The sequence below is a fragment of the Onychostruthus taczanowskii genome, unplaced genomic scaffold, assembly GCF_017590055.1.
Source record: "Onychostruthus taczanowskii isolate IOZ18803 unplaced genomic scaffold, ASM1759005v1 scaffold2, whole genome shotgun sequence".
NCBI lineage: Eukaryota > Metazoa > Chordata > Aves > Passeriformes > Passeridae > Onychostruthus > Onychostruthus taczanowskii.
This window is the reverse complement of record NW_024499239.1, coordinates 12,873,107-12,897,085: the sequence shown is the minus strand read 5'-3', so window position 1 is coordinate 12,897,085 and position 23,979 is coordinate 12,873,107. Positions and strand designations below refer to the sequence as shown.

At 39.1% G+C, this 23,979-nt stretch overlaps 1 protein-coding gene across 3 annotated transcripts in view; it reads right to left on the bottom strand.

Moving 5' to 3' along the window:
* Positions 1 to 23,979, bottom strand: part of PPARGC1A (PPARG coactivator 1 alpha) — a 363,744-nt gene that overhangs the window by 4,356 nt on the left and 335,409 nt on the right. For all 3 annotated transcript variants that reach the window (XM_041402537.1, XM_041402538.1, XM_041402539.1), the window contains 7 exons: positions 21,911 to 21,956; positions 21,729 to 21,802; positions 12,915 to 13,827; positions 12,236 to 12,340; positions 11,717 to 11,837; positions 2,521 to 2,642; positions 2,015 to 2,166 (listed from right to left, as the gene is read on the bottom strand). In XM_041402537.1, coding sequence (XP_041258471.1) covers positions 2,015 to 2,166; positions 2,521 to 2,642; positions 11,717 to 11,837; positions 12,236 to 12,340; positions 12,915 to 13,827; positions 21,729 to 21,802; positions 21,911 to 21,956 — 1,533 coding nt within the window. The remainder of the gene's footprint in view (positions 1 to 2,014; positions 2,167 to 2,520; positions 2,643 to 11,716; positions 11,838 to 12,235; positions 12,341 to 12,914; positions 13,828 to 21,728; positions 21,803 to 21,910; positions 21,957 to 23,979) is intronic.

Here is a 23,979-nt window from a genome sequence, read left to right as displayed (position 1 = left end):
GAGTGCCCTTTTCTTGCCATTTCTTGTGTTGAATTAATCAGAACTCCCCATCTACCACTATAAGACACACTGCACATTAAATGTTCATTACAAGTTCTGTTAAGACAACATCTTCTCACAGAGGAGAGGTGTTAAACTTCTGACTACTATTTTCAAGTGTTTTCTTTCTTCTGTACTCAACCCAAAGCTGATTAATTCTCTCTGTCCTGGTACCAGCTCATGAATTTTAAAGTTCATCCTGCCATTTCCTTATGCTGCTCTATCAGATATTCTGCAAAATACAGGGAATGCAGTCTGAAGTACAGAAGCTCAAGCTGTCAGCAGGACAAAGTGAAAACAGTCTGCTCACAGATACTCTGGGAATCCCTCTCACAATGGAGAGAGTTGACAAGGAATACTCCCAGTGATGAATAATGTTCAAGAGGGTTCCCTTCAGACAACTTACTTTAAACCCCAGATTTTCTGAGATACAGATATGACCTTGGCCTCCATTGCTGAAGATAAGTCAAATCAAGGCAAGACTTTACTCTGGTTTTACTGTTTTTATCAGCCTACATTTCAACAAATGCCTTACTACCTTTTATATTTTCTACATCAACCTTGTATCTCTTCAGCAGTCAATTGCCTTTTCTTAGCTTTACATTATCTGTTTAGCCACTGAAGTGAATTATAGCATATTCATTGCGAACAATGCATATAATCTTCATAATTCATTATGAAAAGAGATCAATTGGTTAGGAAAAATATATCTGTATTCACTTCCTGCATTGTACAAAGCTGAGGGCAGCACATACAAGATTTCATTAGCACTGTGTTACAGGGTTATGAGAGATTTTAATGACTGTGGTCATTTATTCATAAAAAAATCCACAATATCTGATTAATATAGATTCAACAGCAAAAATGTGCCTTGCTATGTAATTCAGAAAAGAGTATTTTCCATGTCTTTAGTCTATTTATACAGATATTAAGAAAGGTTTAACATTTAATGAATACTTTACATTTTAAAAGGTAATTAAATAAGAGGTGAGTTTATCCTATATTGTAATATCACAGAGGCTGTTTTGGTAGTCTGCACAGTCTCTTTATGCATATACTTAACATCAGTATTCCTGCTGGAAGACTTTGAACTTCGCCAAAAAGCCTTGCAAGGGGAAGAAGCACCACAACCTGACTCGGAGCATAGGACAGAATCACACATTTTTGTCCAGGCAAGACTCAGACAGACCCAAGTGAGCTGTCACAGCCAGCATGCACACTTGGGATTGGAGTTATCATAGCAAACTGGGGGCTGGAGACTGCTGTGCATAAAGCCCCACATCACTGGAACTGCCAACACCAAGAGAATTGCTAAGCTTTCCACAGGTTGGAGTCTCTGACATCATGGCTGGAAGGCCCTGCAAGGAGACACCTTCAGACACATAGATGCTTATGCATGGTTTTAGAATCACCAGCTGAGATCAGTGGCTTTTGCCACACTAAGGGTCAGATTTGGCCACAAGCTCTTCTAGCTTTCAAACTTAAGCAACTATGAATTGTGTTAAATGAGTGCCCCTGGCAAATTCTGCCCATTTACAATAGAACTCATAGCAAAGTAAGAAGCATAATGAAGTTTTTGGGTTGAGGCCTCTACTCTGTCCTCTGTTTATCTCTCATATACATAAGTGAGGTATTGGAATCAAACAATTACAGCAATAAATAGTAAAGCATATGGGAGGTTTCTATGGTGCTATCTTTTCAAATTAGAAATGTATTATTGAATACTGGGCATTTATTTTTGATAATGATGCAAATAGGCTTTAAAAGAATATTCATAGTTTGGAATATCTGAAAGAAACCAGCTCAGATTGCTAGACTTTTAAACGTCTTACAGCAGGTGAAAAACACTTTCTTCAAAACCCCTCCAATCATTTAAATGGTATCAGCAGTAAACAAAAAAGAAGCAAACCCTAAATTCTCATGAGTTACAAGATTCCTGCTATGTACTTCAATTCACATAGAGCAAAATACCTACCTAGGTCTGCATAGTTAGACTTGCAAAACTGCTTGCGTCCACAGAAGTACAGCTCAAAATCAGGTTCATTTGACCTGCGTAAAGTGTATCCATTTTCAAGAGCAGCGAAGGCGTCACAAGTATAGCGGTAGGTGATGAAACCATAGCTGTCTCTGCCATTGAAAAATACAGTTGTGAACAAAAGCTGAGAAGAGTTAACACACATTAGTGTAACCCCTTCCTGAAAGCAAAAGCTTGCCGGAGACCCAGCAGTGGAAATGCCAGAAGTACTGCATCCATTTATCAGCATGATTGTCCTGTCATGCAGCTAAATACTTATTTCTGGGACAGGAAATTTCAACTAGCAAGATTAATAAATAAGGATGAAAGAAAATAAGTAAGGTTTTGAACTCAGCATGTCATCTGTCACAGGACTTATACTGGTAACTCCCATACCAGTAATCTTACTGCCATAATTTTTTACATATGGCAGCTCTCAAACAAGAAGTAATCTCAAAAGTTCCTACCCATCATCCCGCAAATTTACTGTGCACTCCTCAATTTCACCAAAAACTTCAAACCGGTCCCTCAGTTCTGTTCGGGTTGTGTCAGGTCTGATTTTACCCAGATAAATCACACGACGTTCTTCCTGTTGATAAAGAGCAACCAGAAGGAGTTCTTTTAACAAATGTGTAATAAAGATGAATCTGTACATACATGCACGCAAAGACACACACGGATGTGCAGAGGATGCAAAATTATAGAAACACTCTTTTCTGGAAGGCCTACTGCATCTTGCACATACATGAAATAGTTCTCTGCTGGAAAGCATCTAAGATATTTAAGTGACACTACATTTGTCAGGAGGTGTGCTCCTGGAAGGGTTCACTGATTGTGGTTGCTGTTTTGTACACTGACAGATGCTTCCCTTTGTATCCTACTGCACCTTCTTCCCTCTCACCCTTTCTACCACTTCCCCTCCAGGACTGCAAACTCCTCCAAACTAGGAGCTCCCTTTCTCTTGCCATGTACAGAATAGCAAGCAAAACTCGTCTTAGTTGCAGACTAGCATAAAGTAACAAAATAATTGCATAAGTATAGCACAGACATAACAAAATGTATCACAAGCATAACATTATAAACTCATATGACTCAACAGCTGATTCATCCTGCAATCCTTTTTCCCCATAATCCATACCTTTAAGTAGAGAGAAAACTTTTTAAGACTGTCACCCCAACCAAAACTAAGTACTACACAGCCCCTAGCTCATTCCCTGCTCGTTGGTGGGATAGGGAGGAAAACCAGAAAAAGGTGAAACACCTGTATTCTGATCAGCTAAATAAAAGAAACAAAGAAACATATAATAACAGTAATAATTATAATGACAGTAATTGTAATGAAAAGGGGAGAGAGAGGAACACAATCCAAAAGAACCAAGTGCAGCACCTGCTGACCAACACCCAAGCAGTCCACAAGCAGTGGTCTGCCTCTCCAGCCAACTCCCTCTGGTTTATATACTGGGCATGATGCCATATGGTATGGAATATCCCTTTGGCCACCTCAGGTCAGCTGTCCTGGCCATACTCCCCGCAAGCATCTGGTGCACCTGCTCCCTGGCAGGGCATGGGAAACTGGAAAGTCCTTCATTCAGAGTAAGCACTACTTAACAATAATTAAAACATCAATGTCTTATCAACATTAACACTAAATCAAAATACTGTGCTGTACCTACTGTAGCTACTAAGACGAAAATTAACTCTATGGCAGCAGAAACCAGGACTGGGTCCAAAATATGCCTTTTATTAAAATAAATATTGCAGGGGGAATGACAGGAAGTAAAATATATCCCACAGTCACCACTGCCTTTTGGTTTCTTCAGAATAAAAACCACCTGACTGAAGTCCCTAGGCTAGGGTCTCTTCTGCATGTTCTTTCAACACTTGGAAGAAAGCATCAGATACTTTTATAACAATCAAGCTGTGGTCATATCATTCCTTCCTTAGTGCAAGTGCTCAGCCAAATGAGGGAAGGACTAGAAAACCCTTTAAGAGTCACTTCATGAATTTTAGGATAAACACTTTTCTGAGGGCAGAGCCATTTAGTGAGCTGCAAGAAAAGAAAATGGGAAAAGGAGATCTCTAAAACACTGACCTTAAGGTAACCAGGGCAAAGAAGCACCAGCTATACATGGCTTGGGTGCTCAACCTTCCTGTCTCAAATTGCCTCTGGCCTGGCACTACTGGCCCTACTGCTCATCCCTTACACACCCACACAGCAGTCCCATAAATCCAACCACCACCACATTCTCAGCTGGCATAAATCTGTCAGTCAGTGCAGCAATGTCAGTTTAAACCATCAACTTTGGCACCTGAGACTTGTGCAGAATTTAGGTGCCGAATGCCAAAGGAGCTACACTGACTGCTGAGAATTCATGACTATCGTAACCTGGAGGTGCCTAAAGGCTAATGGCACCTCAACTGTGCAACGCAAAAGGCACTAGGGACCTAAATATAGACTTGCATTCCTGCTCAGAAACATTCTAGCCTGAAGAGACAGGTAGTTTATAGTGTTACAATTCAGATATAGCATGAAATGTATCTTTTCCATGAGTCCCTACAGAGGCGTAAAGCACCAGCCACTCTTGGACCACGGACAATACAATTGAGATCAGACCAAAACACAGGTAAAACCAGAAATTATATTGATGTAGCTTCTTTACTTGTTTGAGTATTCATTTGAGACCATCAGAATTCTTAGTTGGGGTGCTGGAAATCTTGTCTTCCTGTTCCCAGGAGAGCACTTTGCTCTCAGGAACTATTTAATGCAAAATAAATAAACAATTCCTGCAGCAGGAAGCCATCACTAAAATATTTGTCTCCGAACAGAAACTCCTTCTTACTAGCACATTCAGTAAACTATTTTCACTGACTCTTTTCCTGGCCTCACAAATCTCAGGGGCTAAGATCCAGTTAATCTAAGCTCCTGAGAAATGAAAGTTTAAAACTGCAGAAAAGAGAGATTCAAGAATCAAACATTTCTACCCTAAAGGCCTACCCACTAAGGAGTGGCACAAGAATTACCTGTGTCCCTTACAGGTCCCTGGTCAGCCCAATGGAGTCCTTGGTTGATCTACCCAAGTCTCTCCTTAATCAGAGGGATCTGGTAAAGATCTCATTTAGATACTTGAAACTACTGCCTCTTTTGATTATGTAAGGAACCAAGGTGAGTGCCTTGATAGTCCTCTGTAACCATGCTGGGACAGACACATCCACTTTTAAATGTTACACCTCCCAAAACACAGGGTCCAAAAGCTGCCCTTGTTCTCTGCCACAGCAGTGCAGTTTGGAGAAGCTAGCGTGGCTAAAAGAAGGACTTGTGCTCATGGATAGCCATACATCTAGGGCACAAGGGTACTTTCCAGACAGCTGCTCCTTTTTATCTCTGTCTCCACTGTGTTCCAGTCCACAGGCCTGACCTTCCAACAGAGGAGTTTGGGCTGGGCTTCTGTGAACCAGGGACTGTAGAGTGCAAGCTACAGATATCTGCATTTCTTCCATTTCCCCATTCTAATTCTGCTTACTTTCACTATGGTTGGGTGCCATAAACTTCAAAACCAGGAAAATCTGCATATGCACAGTAATTACTTTTTCAGACTGTTTTACCAAATCAAGGATTTAACCGCACTGAAACACTTGATAAGAAACAATTCCATTGATACTTGCTATTGAACCTAAATGGCTGACCAGATGGAGCAGAACATAACACAGCAGACTGCCTAATATACTTTAGCTGAGATAATACATCTCAACTGAAAAAAACATAATGTTTCACTCACTGACATGGAGATTGTTATATTACAGTGAGATGGAAATATCTATTGCACACTCTTCCGTAAGTCTGTCTGCATGCCTGTGCAATTTTCCCTTCGTCTATCCCTCTAATAACCTTTATATCTCTAATATCCCTTTAAGACAACTGTAATAAAACAAAACTGAACAATTAAAAAAAAAAGCCTGTTAAAGTACTGTTAAGGGAATAAGTTAAACCTGCAAAATTAAGGAAATTCAAATTTAAAGCTGAAATGCACCATATGTCCTCCAGTGTGCACACATGAGGAGATGGGTTCAAGTATTTTTTTAAGCAGAATGCCATGATGGAATAAGATACCCCAGAACACAGGATTCACAGAGCATTGTCTTTGCCTTGATTAATTTTGGATTATTTAAAGTAACTGTGAATATTAATATTCACAGAGATGCCTTCCTTTTATTCCCATTAATAATAAGAGCTATAGAAGCCTAAGAAGATTGCAACACACCTCTAAATGTTAAGGATCTTTTTTGATAGTAAGTTACATATGCAAATCTACATGGGCATATTAAGTAAAATGTTTACTGCAGTTGTTAGAGGATATGATAGATGACTAGGAAACCTAGAGAAGGGCAAAGAAAAACTTTTTTCCTCAACTTCATATGGGCAGAGGGAACCTGCAGGAAACACCAGAAGCTACTTGTTCATATTTCCCTCCCTAAAGTGCACACGATTTATTTGGCATCATAAGTGTTAAGTGTGCATCCTTGCTCTGCTAGGTTTAAAAAAAGAGAATAATCCAGCCAACTCCCTCAGGCCTAACATGTCTGTCTTCTTTCATGATCTTGCTCGTTCTTCATCACAGCAAAAACATTTGAATAGGAAGATATGGCAGAAAATCTTGAACTAACAAGCAGTATTTTAAGTCTCAAATGAAAATCCTAAAGCATTAGAATAACTAAATATGAGGAAACAAGACTGGGATACACCTTACACATCTAAGGGTCAATAAAGGGACCACTCATCCTCTAAATATTGACTGATGGTAAGGATCTTTTTGTCTTGCAAAGCATTCCTCCAAAACTTTATTGTCTTTGTGCTTCCTTATTCCTAAGTATTTATTCCATAATTATTACACTACACACAGACCATTAGATTTATTAGTTTTCCCTTGGGTTTTTTTGCTTCTTCCCCCAACAGTTGTTATCTTTGCCTGCCTGTGGTGCTGCTATTCCCATTTTTCCTACCACTTTTTGCCTGTATGTCTGTGGTGCCTACCTAGTTCTCCAAGAGCCAGGTAATGCTTTATGTGAAGCTGAGAGAAGAAATCCAGGAGCATTTTAAAGCTGGGTTCTGTTATGGGCTTGTAAAGGCTCTGCTGCTCACTCCAGCCCAGGTGTCTGGCTGGGTACACACTCCATGTCTGTGTCATGTGTCTCCCATGCCAAATGACTTCTCTGCCAGTAGAGACTTAAACCATGAAGACTTTTATCCTTAGACCTGAAGGCCAAATACCATTTTGAAAATGTAATGGGATTGGTTGGGCAGAGTTGCAAAAACAGAAATGTGGGTAGAAATAAGCCATTAAAGGTTAAGCTTCTGATATAATAATAATGAGAAAAAAATTCTTTAGATTGAGTACAGAAAAATTAGTATGGCCTGTAAGTACGTGAGTATGAATGGAAAAAGTAAAAACCAGAAAAACTGGAGAAAAAAAACCAAACAAGGCTATTATCTTGTTCAGAACAGTTCAGATACACTCCATGGTGACTGCCAGAACAATAATGATGGACCAGTAAAACTTAAAATTTAGGTAGAAACATATACAGCAAAATTAGAGTATCTGGGATCTAGGCCATCAAGATGAGCAACAACAAAAAATCCAAACTAAATATACAACATACATTGAATCTTCCATAAGTGGAAATGCATTCTATTATAGGCTAACTGTGATTTTAGACTTTTGAGAAGGCAGGCACTCATTTATGAAACCACCTTTCTCCTGCCTTCCTGTTTTAGAGCAATTTATTTTCTTTGAAAGCATGTGTTTCTTTCTGATACAGTGGCCTCACAGCACATTTATCTTTTTATGTCTGTAAGCTCTCTGGGACTGGGACTCTTGATACTTGTCTCATAAAGGCTGCCAGCATTTAGGAATGAAAAGTAGTAATGTTAATTGTAATTTTCTACTTGAGTATAACCTGGTTTTGTTATACCTCTTGGCAGTAGCCAGTGCACACAGTAAATGAGCTGCATGAAGGATTGACTGTAAGTCATTATCATGGCCAGAGTGGCAGAGTAGCAGAGAGCCACAACACCAAGGTTAAGCTCACCAGACAGCTTAACCTCCAGCTCTGGTGCACCATATCAATGAGGAACCACCAACTAGTGACTCCAGAACTGGAATGTGCTAACTATTTATGGTGCCATGCTTCGAAAAGTATTTGCTACATGATCTAATGAACTGCTGGAGTAAAAATGCCACACAACTCAGAAATTTCCTGGAGTGTTTCAGAAGAAAAGAGGGGTCTTCAGGCCTCTCAGCAAGTCACTGTGGTCTGCCCTGGCTGGGGACTGGATCCCAATTTCTACAAACACTAAGTAGACTCTGCCGTCCTGCAGTCCTCCTCATGTCATAGTCCATGTGTCTTCACTATGCTCTGGCTTACACGGTTAAGCAAGTCTTGGTGGCAGACCATTCTTATAATCAGTGAGTATCCATTAAAAAAAAAAAACAACCCGTGACCCAGTGAAATAAAACAAAACAAGATCAAACTAAACTATGCTAACATTTGGTCAGTTAGGAAAGGAATCACAATCAAAAGTATAAATCAGTGAATGAATGAATGACTGGCAAAAATATTTTTTTTAACTCTCTAAGTACCTTGTAGCCTCACCCTGTTATTTTTCAGGCAAGCCTGCTCAAAATTAAGAACTCAATCCACAAAAAAGGCACTGAATCTCCAGTAACTGGAGAGGGGGAAAGAAGAAAAAGAAGACGAGAAGAATATCACAGTACCTTTTGAAGTCAAACCACTTGTATACAGTTATAAGTCTAGACAGGAATTCAGGAATCTATACAGCAAAACACTATCCCAGGCTTTTAGCTCTGAATATTCTACAGTGAAGGTGGTGTGTGCAAGACTGAAGGGGCAGTATTCAAACATGCTTGTGCCACACAGCATGACCACAGGCTTCTAAAACAAACCTCCTCAGCATTCTGTCAGTATGTCTTCACATCTGCCAAAACACAAGCTGTCTGCACAATCAGAGGGCATTCCTTCACATATGGTTTTGACAGATTAAAAGATGTTAAATTTTTCCCCCCTCATTTCTTTTTTTCTAGGTTTCCCATGCCTGTTGTCCCACAGAGATTAATTCTAGATACTGCTTCCACAATAAGTAATGACTTTTGTCTCTGTCACAACTTCTGCTCCTTCATTACTGTGCATCCTTTCTACAACTAACTCTTCAGATCTCAGAGCAGTGCTTCTCATGAAGAAAGTCACCTGCCCTGTGAAATAACTGAGGCATTAGTACTGCCCAATCTTTGGGCCACTCTTCTAAGAGTATCTGCAAGTATGTGGCCATAAATCAGATCTGGCAGCACGAGAATGGGCTAGAAAGAAAATAAAAAATTCCCCAATACAGAGAGCAAAGAAATCTAAATTTATGGGACTGTAGAAAGAGCTCAAGGAAAGAAAGCGAGGACATTGTTGTGGCTGAACAATAAATGAGTTGAGTCCCTCAAGATTGAAAAGAGTAACAAAAAAGAGACCCATAAACCAAAAAGCATAAGAAAAAGAGCAGAGAATGCTAGAAATTATACAAATTTTGTCACTGAATTAATGAGATTGGAGATCCTCTTTCCCTGCTGTCTCCTACTCCTTATATGTTTTCACAGGATATAAACAAGCACAATTCAATACAGACTTTTAAAGTAAAAGTGCTGGCAGACTTTGGATAATGCAGTTAATATGAATTAATCTACATTTCCTGCAGAACTCACACAGATGACTGGATTTTAGATTTTTTGCCATGGTCTCTTTACTGATATTTATTTTTAGTTTTGATTTATTTATGTCTATTAATGAATAATTCCATTAATTAAGTTAGTTATAATCAAAATGATCACTTTAGAAAGAAAATAAACTCAACCTTGGTTTTGAATTGTCTAGAATTTTTAATGCAGTATGATGCAGCATATCTGGAGCTTTTAAGTTTCTTTTCTTTCCTTTTTCCTTTTCTCTTGATTAGGTACTTACCAAATATTTGTTTGTTTTAAACTAAATCAAATTTTCTACCTCCTCAGCAGGATTCATGTTTATTTATATGGGTAAGGTACAGTAATTGAGAAGTAGCAAGATACACCCATGACAGAAGTCTACTTGAATCTCTAATTTGTGGTAGCTCTAAGAGAGAACAGCAAGTGTAAGTTACGATTGCTGGAAGGTAGCATTCATCTCTAAGCAGATGGAAGCCAGATATTTTAAACTAACTGCAACAATTGACTTAAATACGGCCCTGTCTGAAGCCAAACAAAATTATTCTACTGCCGTCACTGTGCTTCAGAGCAGCACAGCAGAGCATGTTATAGCTCTAAATCTTGTGCTTTACAAAATACACCTATCACCCACACTTTGTAGACAGTGAAATGGAGAAAAGTGAAATGATTTGCTGAAGCTCACTGAGAACAACAGAGACAAAAAAAAAGACCATAAAGTTGTCTGTTCACTCCCAGAACTCCTCATTGCTGTAGACTACGCCAGTCTCTGTCAATCTCTACACACTCCTGGTTCTGTAGGTGCATTAGGGGAAATGCTGCCAAGTGTGTGACAAATCACCTTTTGCTACAAAGTCCACTAATGTCACTGGGAAAAAGACCTATTAATTTTGGTGACCTCTGGACAGAGCACTAATGGAAAACCTGAGAACAAAGATGAAGTATCCTGGTCTGTACCAGGTCATGCAAGACCCAGAGCACAGCCGGAACAGCGTGCAGGTACAACCGAATGGAAAGAGCAGGACAGAGAAAATCAAAATGTTAAGGTGAGCCACCAAATGGGCTTAGCAACTTTTACAGCAACTGATTTACAGCAGCTCCCAGTTTAATTTATCAAAATGCAGTTGCCAATGGGGAACTCAAAAGGGGAAAAAGCCACCCGTCCATTTAATAGCCATTCTTCCTTCTGTCCTACTGCTACAACAGCCAAGAGAGTTGCTTATCCCCACATGGGTTATTTTCTTTGATTCAGGAATTTCAGATGTTTCATAGAGACCTCTGATGAACAAAATAATTAAATAATACATATTCATTACGAGAGAGCCAGTGCTAAGCGACATTTTTAAATTGCATCTCGTCTTCAGACTATTTTGCTAAAAATAACCTAAAAAATTAACCAAATCACAGACACTGAAAAAAACACAATTCAAGCCAAGTCTTTGGATCCCAGTTTTGAGTTCTGTTGCCTGTACCCCCTGTATAGACAATTACAGCCACTCTGAGAGTTTAGCAATTGGTTTATCACCTGACTCCTTATTTTGCATATGTCTGGTAGGTGAAATACCGTATAAAAGGCAGGTTCACTCATACATCTGTATAAGAAATAGATTAGTTATCTTCTACTAGTCTACTGTCTGGGATGACCTTTTTCTCTAATAAGTTCTCTTATCTGTTCAGTGTGAAAAACTTGGAGTGTTGCAATTTACAGAACCTGAAAAAATTAGTAGTGTCACACCAAAACAGAAATTATCATGAAAACACGTATTTGCTAAAAATGAAAAATATTAAGAAATACACGTAAATTTTTGTATTTTTATAAAAAAGAAATAAAGTCTGAATTCGAGCATTACAATCTATGAAAAGAAACAGAGATCTATTTCAATATGAAAGTTATCTTTACAGTGCTTACAATTGCTTTCTGCCTCTGTCTCTCCCTTTGCTTGGCCCTTTCAGATTCCCGTTTTTCATACTCTTTGCGGTATTCTTCCCTCTTCAGCCTTTCATGCTGATATTCCTCATAGCTGTCATATCTAGGAAACACAACTTAGTCATCAAATCAAGCACCTGCATTTGTGAATGTAAAATCAAAATACAATGTCTGGAATGCTTTACTATCCCAGGCAGTTACAGAAAGGACTAGAGGAAATAGCTTCAAACTCCACCAGAGGAGGTTCAGGTTGGACACCAGGAAGAATTTCTTCAGTGGAAGAGTGGTTAGGCATTGGAATGGGCTGCCTAGGAAATTGGTGGAGTCACCATCCCTGGAAGTGTCCAAGAAATGAGTGGACATGCTATGGTTTAGGTGATGTGGTGTTTAGCCAAAGGTTGGACTCAACGAACTCAGAGGTCTGTTCCAGCCTTAATGATTCTACAGTTATCTCCTGAGGAGCAGCTGCAAAGCATACCAAATGCAGGCCGAAGACACTACCTGGGTCTGCGACTGTACGGTGATCTGGACCGCGATCTTCCACCTAAGGGAGAACTTCTGTATGCTCGGTGTCTACAGTGGCTGGACTCACAATTGCAACAAGATCTGCAGGAAGAAACACATTCACCTCTGTCATTCCATTTGAGTCTACTGACACCATTTTCTACCTCTTCCCTGAACTTACAATTTCTTCTAAGCTATCGGTGGGATTTTCCAGTGACAGTTTGCAATCTCCTAGTCAACTAAGGGGCCTCAAGTGATTTCTCCCCTCCTGGCCCTTCAGTAATTTTCCTTATTGAGGCTAACACAGAGCAGACAGTCAGCCATTCTCAACTCCATTTGACAGAGGCCGTAGCAAGACTGGCACCAGGCAGCTCACAGATAATGGGGTAGGTTAGTTGTGTACATCTCTCATCAGTGCCTCTGACCTGACTGCCTCTGACCTGACTGCCTCCACTCAGAAGGTATAAACCTGGCAAATTCAAAGGATATTGGAAACAAGTGTTTCTGTAGCAAACCTGTAACCTTCAGAGTTCATCAGCTCAGGAGCAATAGAATGAGTTGCACTGGATTAAGTTATTTCTTGCTTTTTTTTTCTTTCTTTCCCGTAAGTTTCTTACTGTTTTTGCTGTTTATCTTATTAGCTACAATGATCATACATGAATTTGCTGTACCATACCTTGAAGAGGATCTACTACAGGGTGACCTTGATCTCGATCGGGAATATGGAGAACGGGAACAAGACCTGCGTTGAGGAAAGGACCTTGATCTAGAGCGTGTCCTTTGGGATCTTTGAGAAAATAAGGATTTGGGTGGAGACACTGAATCTCTGCATGGAGAGTTAAAAGAAGAGCAAGAAGGTGATTCATCAAATAATGAATAGGCTTGTGTCCCATCCCAAGGGTAGCATAGTTTATCACTTTCATCTTCACTGTCATCAAACAGACCATCCATTGCTAGTCCTGAATTTATAAACATAGGTAGTTTGGAGAATTGTTCATTACTGTAATCACTGTCCCTTAGTTCTCTGCTCTTATCTGCTTCTTCATCAAAAACAGCTTGGCTGGGGTGACCAAAATGCTTATTCAGTTCAGCCCGAATTTCCTGGTCTTGGAGCTGTTTTCTGTTATTACCATGGGATCCCTGCTTATTTGTCTGTAAAGTCTCTTTCTTGAAATACTGGTCTTGTTCTAAAGAAGAACAAATCTGACACTGCCACCCAGGTGAAGAATCCTTACATTCTGGTTGTCTGGAGTCCTGAAGTTCCTGGGATATTTTAATGTGTATTTCCGATTTTGAATTCACAGATTGACAGTAGTCATGGTCACCAAACAGCCGCAAACTGGGCCGTTTTGTCTTTCTCTCCTCATGTCCACTGGACAGTACTGTAGTCTTGCTAAGCTGTGTGCACAGCTCAGACTGGTCTGGACCCTTCTTGATTGGGTTATTTCCTGGAGAACCGGAAGACTCACTATAGCGGGGCTTTTTTGAAGGTGGTACAACAGTCTTGCATGATGACTTCAGTTTAGGTGAAGTCCTAAAAGGATTATCTTGGTTGGCTTTATGAGGAGGGGTCGTAGGTGGAGTTAGGCCTACAGGGAGTAAAAGGAGGTACAGAATGCTTTTAAGCACACATACAATGTTTATAAAAGATGGCTCATATGCTTCTTAAAATAGATACAAAGCAAGACCCATTTTATGTCACTTCAACACTGCCAATATTGAGAATAAAACTATCAAGGTCTGGTAACAACAATAGCAACAATACTAATGCATTGCCATCAGTCTCCAGCATAATTTCTGCCCCTCCCCTTCCTCCACGACATCCGCCCCTCTCTCTGTAGGTTTTGATAGAAAAGATCAAGAGATAAAACACCAAAGACGTTTTTGTTAAATACAAAATAGATTTTGATGTAAAAATGAAAAGTCAAAAGACTGGCACCATCAAAAACATAAAGAACTTGGCAAAGAAGAATCTGGATAAAAGCACAGCCAAGAGAAATAAATGAGTGGTACCAAAGGATGCAGAACTTAAACGCCATGAAATACAGCCACCCTAACTCAGTGGCAATGACTCTTTGTTTCCAGAGTTCATTAACTTAAAAAAAACATTGAGAATATATGTCTAATACACTCCTTGAGCGTAATTAATACATTTTGCCTGAAATGTGGTTCTGCAACTGAAACTCAAATGAACAATAATACAACCACAAGTGTAATGAACCCTTGCATTTAGAACTACATCTTGGTGAGAATCATGCAGTAGGGAGTCAAAATGAAACAGGTAAGTCTTAGTATTAGTTATTAGGTTCGTATTAGTATTAGATTAGTATTCAATGACTAAATATACTGCTAACTAACAGGATTATTTACAGAACTGCAATAGATTGTATCACTGCGATGAGACAAATTGCAGGAAGGACTACAGCACATTCCAGTAAAGCCTGGGAACTGAATCAGCATCTTCCCACTATGTTTTATAAGGGCAGAGTATAACTTTCAATATTTTCTACAGAAATCATAGAATTTCAGAATTACAGAAGGATAATCCCAGACATCAGGGCAGAGTAATAGCAAACAGCAAACACTGTTGAGGAAATAATTTCTCTTCAGGAAGGTACTTAGTATGTTAGGTTTGAAAAATTTGCTTCTGTCCAATTGACACTAATATAATTTAGTAATATATGCTTAAAATTTAACAAAATAGATGGAGATTAGGGAGTTCTCCAAGGTAACCCAGACCAAGCAATCCAGACTAAGAAATCCAGAGGCTCATGCTGTCCAAGAATATTTTTAGCTCAAGCAATGAGCTTTCCATTAGTTCTTAAGCAAGAATGAAAAGAGAGGGCAGACAGAGTTACAGGAAATGTGTGTTTCAAACATGGTTATAGAGCTCTGGTTTGTATTTTTACACATGCAACACAGCTCAACAGATCAATGCAAATGGAACATGTTTTACAGTGTTTTGCTGCAAAGAAGGAAAAGCATCCATCAATGCACAGTGCTCCCTAAGGAGCATAAATGGAGACTGGGAGTCCCATTGCATTATCTGCAATGAATTTATTTCAGAAAATAAGAAAATAGAAGTACCAAGGTATGAATACTTGATGTGAGAGACATGCTTGATTTTGTCTGAATGTTTGGAAAAAATGGTTATAAGCTACCCATGGCTATGCAAATACTTTGCCTAATGCCACAAAATTCAAGGAAACTGAGGCAAAGATTATGGCACATAAAACATTAGTTACCTCAAATTTAAATTTAATACTGAAAAAAATTTTGTGCAATCATTACTGTTAAATTATTTCCTCTAAGTCCTCCATTTTTTTCTTTCTTCTTCCCAAACAGTCACTTGAGACAGCCCTAATTATTTCTTACCTTATGCACCTCCTCACTGACAAATATTTTTGACTATCTGAATTTTTGCTAAAAATAAAGAGAATGGTCCTATTCAAAAATCTGTAGTAATACTTTCAAAGTTAAAGCTTCAGGCTCAGATTGAACAAATACTTCAGTAAGCAACTTTCTAAAAAAAAGTTAAAGTTACACTTTTACTTATGAAATTATACAGTCCATGAGAAATTCTGAGGTTAAGTTACTGGATTTTTGGTTGTACTTTTAAAGAAAGAATTAAAAATACAACCACTCCACAATGAACATGTATATTTAAAAATTTCAGGCAAAGAAAACCCGGAGATAATCCAATATTCAAAATAAAATCTTATTTCAAATTCCACTTCTTTAAAGCTTGTCCTGGAAATAAGCAAGTAAAACAAGTATAACATTTCCAGAAACCTGAGAAAGAGCCCAATAATCTTCAGAAAGGCGGGGGGGGGGGGGGGGGGGGGTGCAGGGAACACCAAAAAAAACCCCTCACAAAAGTACAGCCTGAGCTAAATTTACTGGCACTTCCCTTGCTGGCACAACAGGGCTGGGACAGCCTAAGAAAGGGCTTCCTCATGGCATCCTGGCTTTTTTCCTGGATTTTAGCAGAAGCAGGAAGTGCACAGGCAAGTAGAAACAGATAAAAGATGGAAAATGTTCATTTAACTTTTGAACAAACCTACACTGGGCAATTGAGGAGGGAGTGAAGTTTTGAATGCATGTCACCACTCCAAGTCCACCTCCAGAGTGCCCCCTGACCCATCTCCAAATTTTGAATTCTGAGAAAACCAGTTGGCTGCACACTTGTTCATCTTCACTGTAATCCCTGGTAATCTTCACCGAGGGCCATGATCCCACATCAACGGCATTACAATATTCTCTAACCACGGGATTATTTCACACGCACTGATTTCTCCCCAGTGTGTACATTTGGGCATTGACAGTACAAGGTATATTCTGTACCCCCTCTTGAACTTAGCAGGTTTTGACAGATTTATGGAAGGACAGATGGCCATTACAGGCTGAAGGCTGACAAGAGGCAGTTCAGAGCATTGTTAACACACTTGCACAAACTCTCAGCAGTGCAGCGCTGTGCAGAATGTAATTCAGACTATAGCTTTTTTATTGCTGCCTATTTTCTTTTGTCAAAAGAGCCTGCTGTGCACAGCAACAAATGGCTGCCATTACCCAGAATGTAATGGGTGTCAGACAAATCACGTAACACAAACAATCAAGAGTATGTAGGTCATATTTCAACAGAGCACAACCTTAGCAATATTTATGATTACTGCATTGAAATGTGCTCTATAATAAACAAGTACCTCTACATCACTCACACTTATGTACTTCTGCACAGCAAATCTGTTAGAAGTGGTACATACTCTACAATCATCCCCCTTAAACAGTCTTTTTTCTTTTTAAAGTAAAAGGCAAGTATTTTTTCATGACATGCTATAAAACCATTTTCTTTGTAGGGACTTTTCCTTAATTGAATAGCTTTGGTAAATGGTACATTTGCACTTTGCCTTGCTCTGTCTATACACTACGAGCTCGCTCCGTGATCTTGTGCTAGAAAACAGCATATATCAAATTGCCAGCACTGCTGCCAAAGCAGCACCATCCTCCCCGTGTCTGTGCAACAAAAGGTGTTTCCATATGTGCCAACTCTGCCACTTTGGCCAAGCAACTTCTTTCCAGAAAATCTCTGGGAGAGTGAAACTACTTTTGATACATTCCAAAACTCCACTCCAAAACAACTTGTAGTGTAACTCATTTAGCTCAGCTAGGCTGATAAGCAGAAATTAGGGGAGTGCCTTTGCATTAAAAGTGACATCTGGACTTCTGACTTAGGACTGATTTTCAATACTGTTTTACGTAGACACAGATATTTCTAAATCTCTTCGGTAACTCAGCGTTCCAATGTTTGCTGATGTTTGCTGTGTTTTGAGTAGGCTGATAATCAGTGTCTTTTGAGGAATGCAGCCCTGGAACCTTTCTACATGTGCTTTTGAGAGGCACTGAAAATGAATTCTTTCATACCTTTTGAGTTTGAAAATGGATTGTCAAGGGAAACATTATTTAAGGCCACTTTAAAAACTGACCACAAGATAACAGCTCAATTCAGTAGAAGGAGTGTTTGTATGGCACTAGATTGCAGAAGCTAGGAAAATGTAATAAAATTAAATAGCCATCATATAATAAAAAACTACATGCTTGTTGAATATTCTGTTTAATCCTATTGTCAGTGCTGGAGAGAATAAACACAGATGCCTGAAAACATCAAATAATTCACTAGATTTTATTCCCTCTGGACAACTCTCTCCATCTCACATCTCATTTTATCAGAAATCATTCTGAGGTCGAAGAAGTTCTTAGATGACAGATTTTAAGTATTTAAAGTAGAGTAAAATACTTAAGTATTTAAGTAAGAGGTAACACAAATCTAGAGGTGGGCAAATAGCAGGGTATCAGTATCTTCAACGATGGTCAAATTCCAAACCACTCTTCAACTTGATTGTCCACATCAGCTTTTCTGATGACAGAAAATATAGCTTTTTCTGCTATCTTTTCAGAAAAATCAAATTTTTCCCCCAAGACCAGTGAGCAGTTTTACACTACAATAAATTATAGGGATCTGTATCAAATTAGAGACTTTTTACCAAGAGTGTGGAAATAGTCTTCTAGTTACTGATCAAGCCATAAGCACGTAAACCAACTTCATGTACTTAAATGGTGCTTTGAGTATTTAGGTGTGAAGGTTTAAGACACAGGGAACAGAGAGAGATCAATTAGAAGCCATGCTATCTAACATCTGGCATTCAGAAGTTTGTCTAAGACAATCAAAAGTCTAAAACAATCACTGAGGAGCCCTCGACTGCCAAGAGTAACACTGCCACCTCCAGAATGTAAGCCATCCTCCCAGCCCCTCTGCTTCCACAGTCCAGTCCATCCTCACCTGAACATTCCCCCTCATTCTGACTGCTAACAAAGAGGAAAGAGGTGACACAGAACCATCCCAGATTTCTGGAAGACACTGGAGAGGTTCAAGTCCACAGCCTCTTAGCAAGGCACTGGCAGTGCAGATGGCTGTGGAAACAGAGATGCACCTCTTCTGAGTCTCTTACTCAGAAGACTCATCTGACACAGGAATTTCATTCACCGCATTATCATCACCTAGGACTCCCTCCATATCATGATGTTCTGGTCCAGCTTCTTTAGAATAACACGAGAATAATCAGCTTCAAGAGACAGGACTTTATACAGCAATGGACTTAGGACACTTACTTAAAGTGTATTGAAAGAATTCTTATGTGTGGCATGAAAACGCTTCAAAGAATATTTGTTCCTTGTAATTTGACAAATCAATGTTTTGACAGTTTTAGGGAGGACAAAGTTACACTCATGACCACTAACAAATCTGTTGTAAAGCAAGATATAGCACTGGCAAGAGACTGGCTTCAGTTTGACTTCAGACACACAAATCCAAGATGTGTGTATGACGAAGATTGATGGCTCATGTGGGAAATGTTTTTATTTATTTATTTTTCTGCTCTATAGTTAATTCATCAGTGAGGGAAGCAATGTTGTTTTCAGCAGAGAGATCAAGGGAGTTGCTATTTATATTCAAATACTTTGTGCTTCGATAGTGCAAGCAGCACTGCTAATGGTCTTTTCAATTCAGTAGTGAGATCAAGGTAACTCCTATTTAAATTATAATAAATAGTGCTTGTATGGTGCAGGCTGCCCTATATAAGGACAACGAGCAATGTGGTTATCTGGATATAATTTGGAGTTGCCAGGGTTCTCACTAAAGAACTTCAAGATACTATTAATCACTACTGCCACTACTTTTTTCCTTATTTTATTTTTGGTTGTTTTTTAAACTGAAGTGGGTCCCAATTCTGCCATGATTTACACACACACATATGCTGTAAGTTCTTCAGTACTTCAGGTTGTTTCTACTATGTACTTTGCTTACAGCACAAGCAGACTCAGGACACAAAACTACTGCAGTACAAATTACTTAAAAAGCAAGACACGCATATTTTTATGGGTTTACATACATACATGAATATAAAAATAAAAACCATGTGTATATGCAGGCAGAGATTAAAAGAGCTACTGCTCTTAATCTACTGCATGATCTCCTGAAATCTCCTCACCAGGCATTGTGAAGACCAGAGCAACTGCAACATGAAGTCCAAGAGCCACCGTTATGCACACTGCTTGGTAACACTGCCCAGCTCCCTGGCCACACAACACTCCAGTTCTTATTCTCCCTGAATATGATCAGGTTATTTCCTAGCTAACTGCTTTTACTTCCAGAGGGGAAAAGAAATCACAGAATCATAGTAGAGCATTCCTGTTTACATATGTGGCCAGTTGTGCTGTTTCCCAGCTTCTGCTGCTTTTTTTTTAATGCACCAGTTCTCCTGATTATGTTTTCCAAGCAACTACAGTGCTGTTTTGTTTCCTCCTCTGTGCACAGCTGATGGAGCGGAATGAATTTGGTAATACCAAGCCCATTCCTGTTGCCACTATGAACGCAATACTAGAGGACTATCCAGGGGTCAGACTGACTCCCAATTTCTGTCTAGTCAGCTGATGGGAAAAGCAGGCTGCTGACTTTTTGGCTGGGAGAAAACACTGCTTCCTTCAGTGATTTCAACGGCTGCTTGTACCACTCTGCTGTAGTCACCTCATCTGCCCCTTTCTTTTGGCAGCACTAAGCACTGACTTATCCATGTGCTTACAAATGGGCACCCTTGTGCAGACTTGCCGTGCAGTAGTGATGGAGAGGTTTCTCCATGCTTCGCTTCGCTTCACTTCACTTCACTTCACTTCACTCATTGGCACTGAAGAGGATTATCCTCCTGCATACAGTGAATTTTGCCACGTTTATGTTGGTCTGGCAAAATGAAGATGTGTAGGAAGAACGCTTCCTTTTGCCGTGAGAGGAATGATTAAGACTGCAGGCTTCCCGGAGACAGCAGGGAAAAGCGTTCATGTTTTAGTGCTGAACTAATGAAAAAGTTTCTGGAAAAGTACAATGATGGTTGTAGGAAGGTGAAAGCCCAGTGTACCTATCCAAACCCAGCCTGGGCCTGCTGCCACTGAATTCAGGAGCACCAAGCTCATTTGTGGTACCCGAAGACATATTTTGCAATACACCCCTTCCCCCTCAATGCTAGAGATCAGATAGTTTACAACCTACTGCTATCCTGGGAGAAGCACATGCCGAGTACATCTTTTAGTTTTCAGTATTACACAACTGAGAAAGAAAATGGTCTTGGCAATAGCTGAGGTGGAGCTCAATGTGTTCTTTTGTGCTCGGCTCTGAACACTTGAAGAAAACAGGCAAAACAGAGTTCAGAGGAAAGCCATAAAACAGATCTGAGTCTGAAGGAATTGACTTCAGCAGAAAGAAGAGCAGATGAATTAAATGAATGATTAAATGGGCGATGCACGAACTAAACCACTACATGATAAAAAAATCCTACAAATCTTCAAAAGGTACAAATCCAGGGATCAGAAAGGAGGAGGAAGATAAAGGGAGGTTGTGTGAAGTGTGTTAATGGAAGAAAAAGAAAAAGCAGGAATACAAAACGAATACCACTTTTAAAAATTACCTCTAAGCTATGGAACAATTAGCTGTTCAGTGGTAGAGGAGTAAGCTGTTATTTGTGACGTGTTAATCTAGAAATGACAAAGCACTGAAACATGCAGCCATGTGCAGCCCTAGACCAGCCTGGAGATAGACTGAATGACATAACTTTTACACCTGTAACATCTATTACACCATGCTGTGGAGTTTGTCTTTGAAAGATGGTGCTCAGCAATGCACAGATCTATGGGAAAATGGAGAAATATAACAGATAAACGGTTTCATTCATATTTTCTCAGAAATTATGCTCTCCTGTGTAGGTTCGGAGCCATATTTTCAAATATCTTTCTTCTCAGGTAGCTGGATAAAAAAGTAATGCTGAACTGCACTGAAATGAATCTACTGGAGACTTCTGTGAGATCTCAGCATACCTGTGGTATATTAAAGTAAACAAACACACACAAGCCATGCTTAAAGCAAGAGCCATCATTTTTCATTTCTCACCTGCAGTTCCAGAGAGTTCCACACTTAAGGTTTGTTCAATAGTCTTGTTCTCAAATGGGGAACCCTTGGGATCACTGGAAGACAGGGCACATTTATAAAAACAAGCTGAAATGGAGTTGCTGTAGCCAAAATCTACTGAATCCCCCTCCCTTTTATAAATGTTTGCACTTTTTAGTACTTACTTTGGTGACTCGGGTGTCAATGGAAGTGATAAACTTGTTGGTTTGGCTAAAGGAAAAAAGAAAACAATATTAAAAGAAAAAAAGAAAACAATGTTTAAACACTCTGTAAAGTACACTGTAAACATTTCTTTATACTTTGGCACTGGGATCATGTGGTAGTCAGTTAGGGCCAAGCTCTTATAGTTCAATTGTCATTTCAGTGTATCTCAGATAGATAAAGAGACTCATCCTGATTCTTTATTTACTAGTACCAAAAGGGCACCTAAATTTCAACAACTATTTACATCAATTACTGTACCTCTGAAATACAGTACACAATGCAAATGACAAGAACCTTTCAGAAGAAGAGTGGTACATGTTAAAAATCAATGAAGAACTCTACAGGATACACTGTGAAAATGTTACTTCTCTCAGTGTTCATTTCGACTACAGTTCACGTTTTATTTGGAAACAGGAGCAGCAGAATAACTACAAAGTAACAGAACGTTATGAATATTCAGTTAATTTTACTTCTACAAGATACAATTTTATATACAGCAGTGAGAATAGGTTGTTTCTATGAGGCCAGAGTCCAACCAGTTATAGTCCAAATTTTTGCAAATTATGCTGCAAACTATGACAAACCATGAACATAGTCACAGATGGTCAAAAATGGGGTTGAAGCTCTCAGCACTACAATCCCGACATACGCAAAAAACAAAGCCCTGGCTATAAAAATGTAAGTCTTTGCAGCTTTTACTCATGCAAAATTTTATTTTCTCAGAGCAAGCCAAGAACCAGGATGTTGTAATACAACTAAGATGCCTTTAAAATTAAAAATTATAGTACTTGCAAATTTTACTTTTCAGAAGTCAGATTGATGTTTTAAACACAGAGAGCATTGTAGCAAGAACAACAGCAGGGGATTTCTTCTGCAGATTAATTACTTAAGACAAAATGTTCCCCTTGAACACTCCTGCACTGCAGATCTTTTGTCCAGAGTGTCACTACTGCATATTTCATATTCATTACAGGCTTGGAGCTCCCATCAACATTAAGGGATTTTATATGCAAATTGATTACTTTTATATGCTCTAGAGCATTCCTGAAGTAATATAACGTTTTCAAAAATTAATTCTCAAAAGCTGCATATTGTTTCTTCTCCTCCCCTATGAGAAATGGATGCTCAGGTGTTCACCTCAGGTTCACCTTCCTCAGAAGTCACTGCTGGAGTAAGGAGATGCACCTCAATGAGTTATTTGTCTGGTCCAGCACAGCCACCAATTTGTGCATTACACCAGGTGCAGTAAAACTGAATATAACCTGACACATCTTTGTGTGTAATTTATATATATCTAGGAATACTAATGTTTGCCTGTGGCTACCTAGAGGTAAAACTGGCTTTAAAAAAACAAGATCTTGCAGCGAGGCTCTGGAATAAAGTTTTACACAAAGGCTTTTTTTTTTTTTTTTTTTTTTTTTTTTTAAATAAAAATCTGCACACTCTTAACCAATTTAGGCTAAGGAAACTGAATGTGTAAGAGCTATTTACATCCCTAAAAAGTCTCTTTCTAACTCTTATTAGTCCTACAGAATAATCCCACATCAGAATATACACATATTAAATTCTGAAGCACTGAGGCACAGTGCAAATCTGCCAGAGATGGGCACAAAACCAAGGCATTATCTCACACTCCCATGTATTAATTTTAGGCAGATATCACTGAGTTCTCCTACTGAGAATTTCACATACCACAACACCCATCAGTTTTCTTATTGCTAGGCAAGAGCTTGACCAAACACTCTTTTTGCAAAGGATTCATACTAACATACAGCTATTGATAGTGTAAATATTTAGCCAAGACACTGTCATTTTCCATGGTGTCTGTTTATTAGTTTTAAGGTCTACTGTAGTGTGGGGATTTTTTTTATTAAAAAGAGTTCACATCGAGTTGCTTGTCCCTGTAAATTGAAAACATTCAGGTTCAAAAGAACTACATTTCCTCATGGGCAAATTTCAGTGCAAAACCACAGATGATCTTTGGCATGAATGCATTTGTGGACATTCCCATGGGTTTGCAATATGTTTG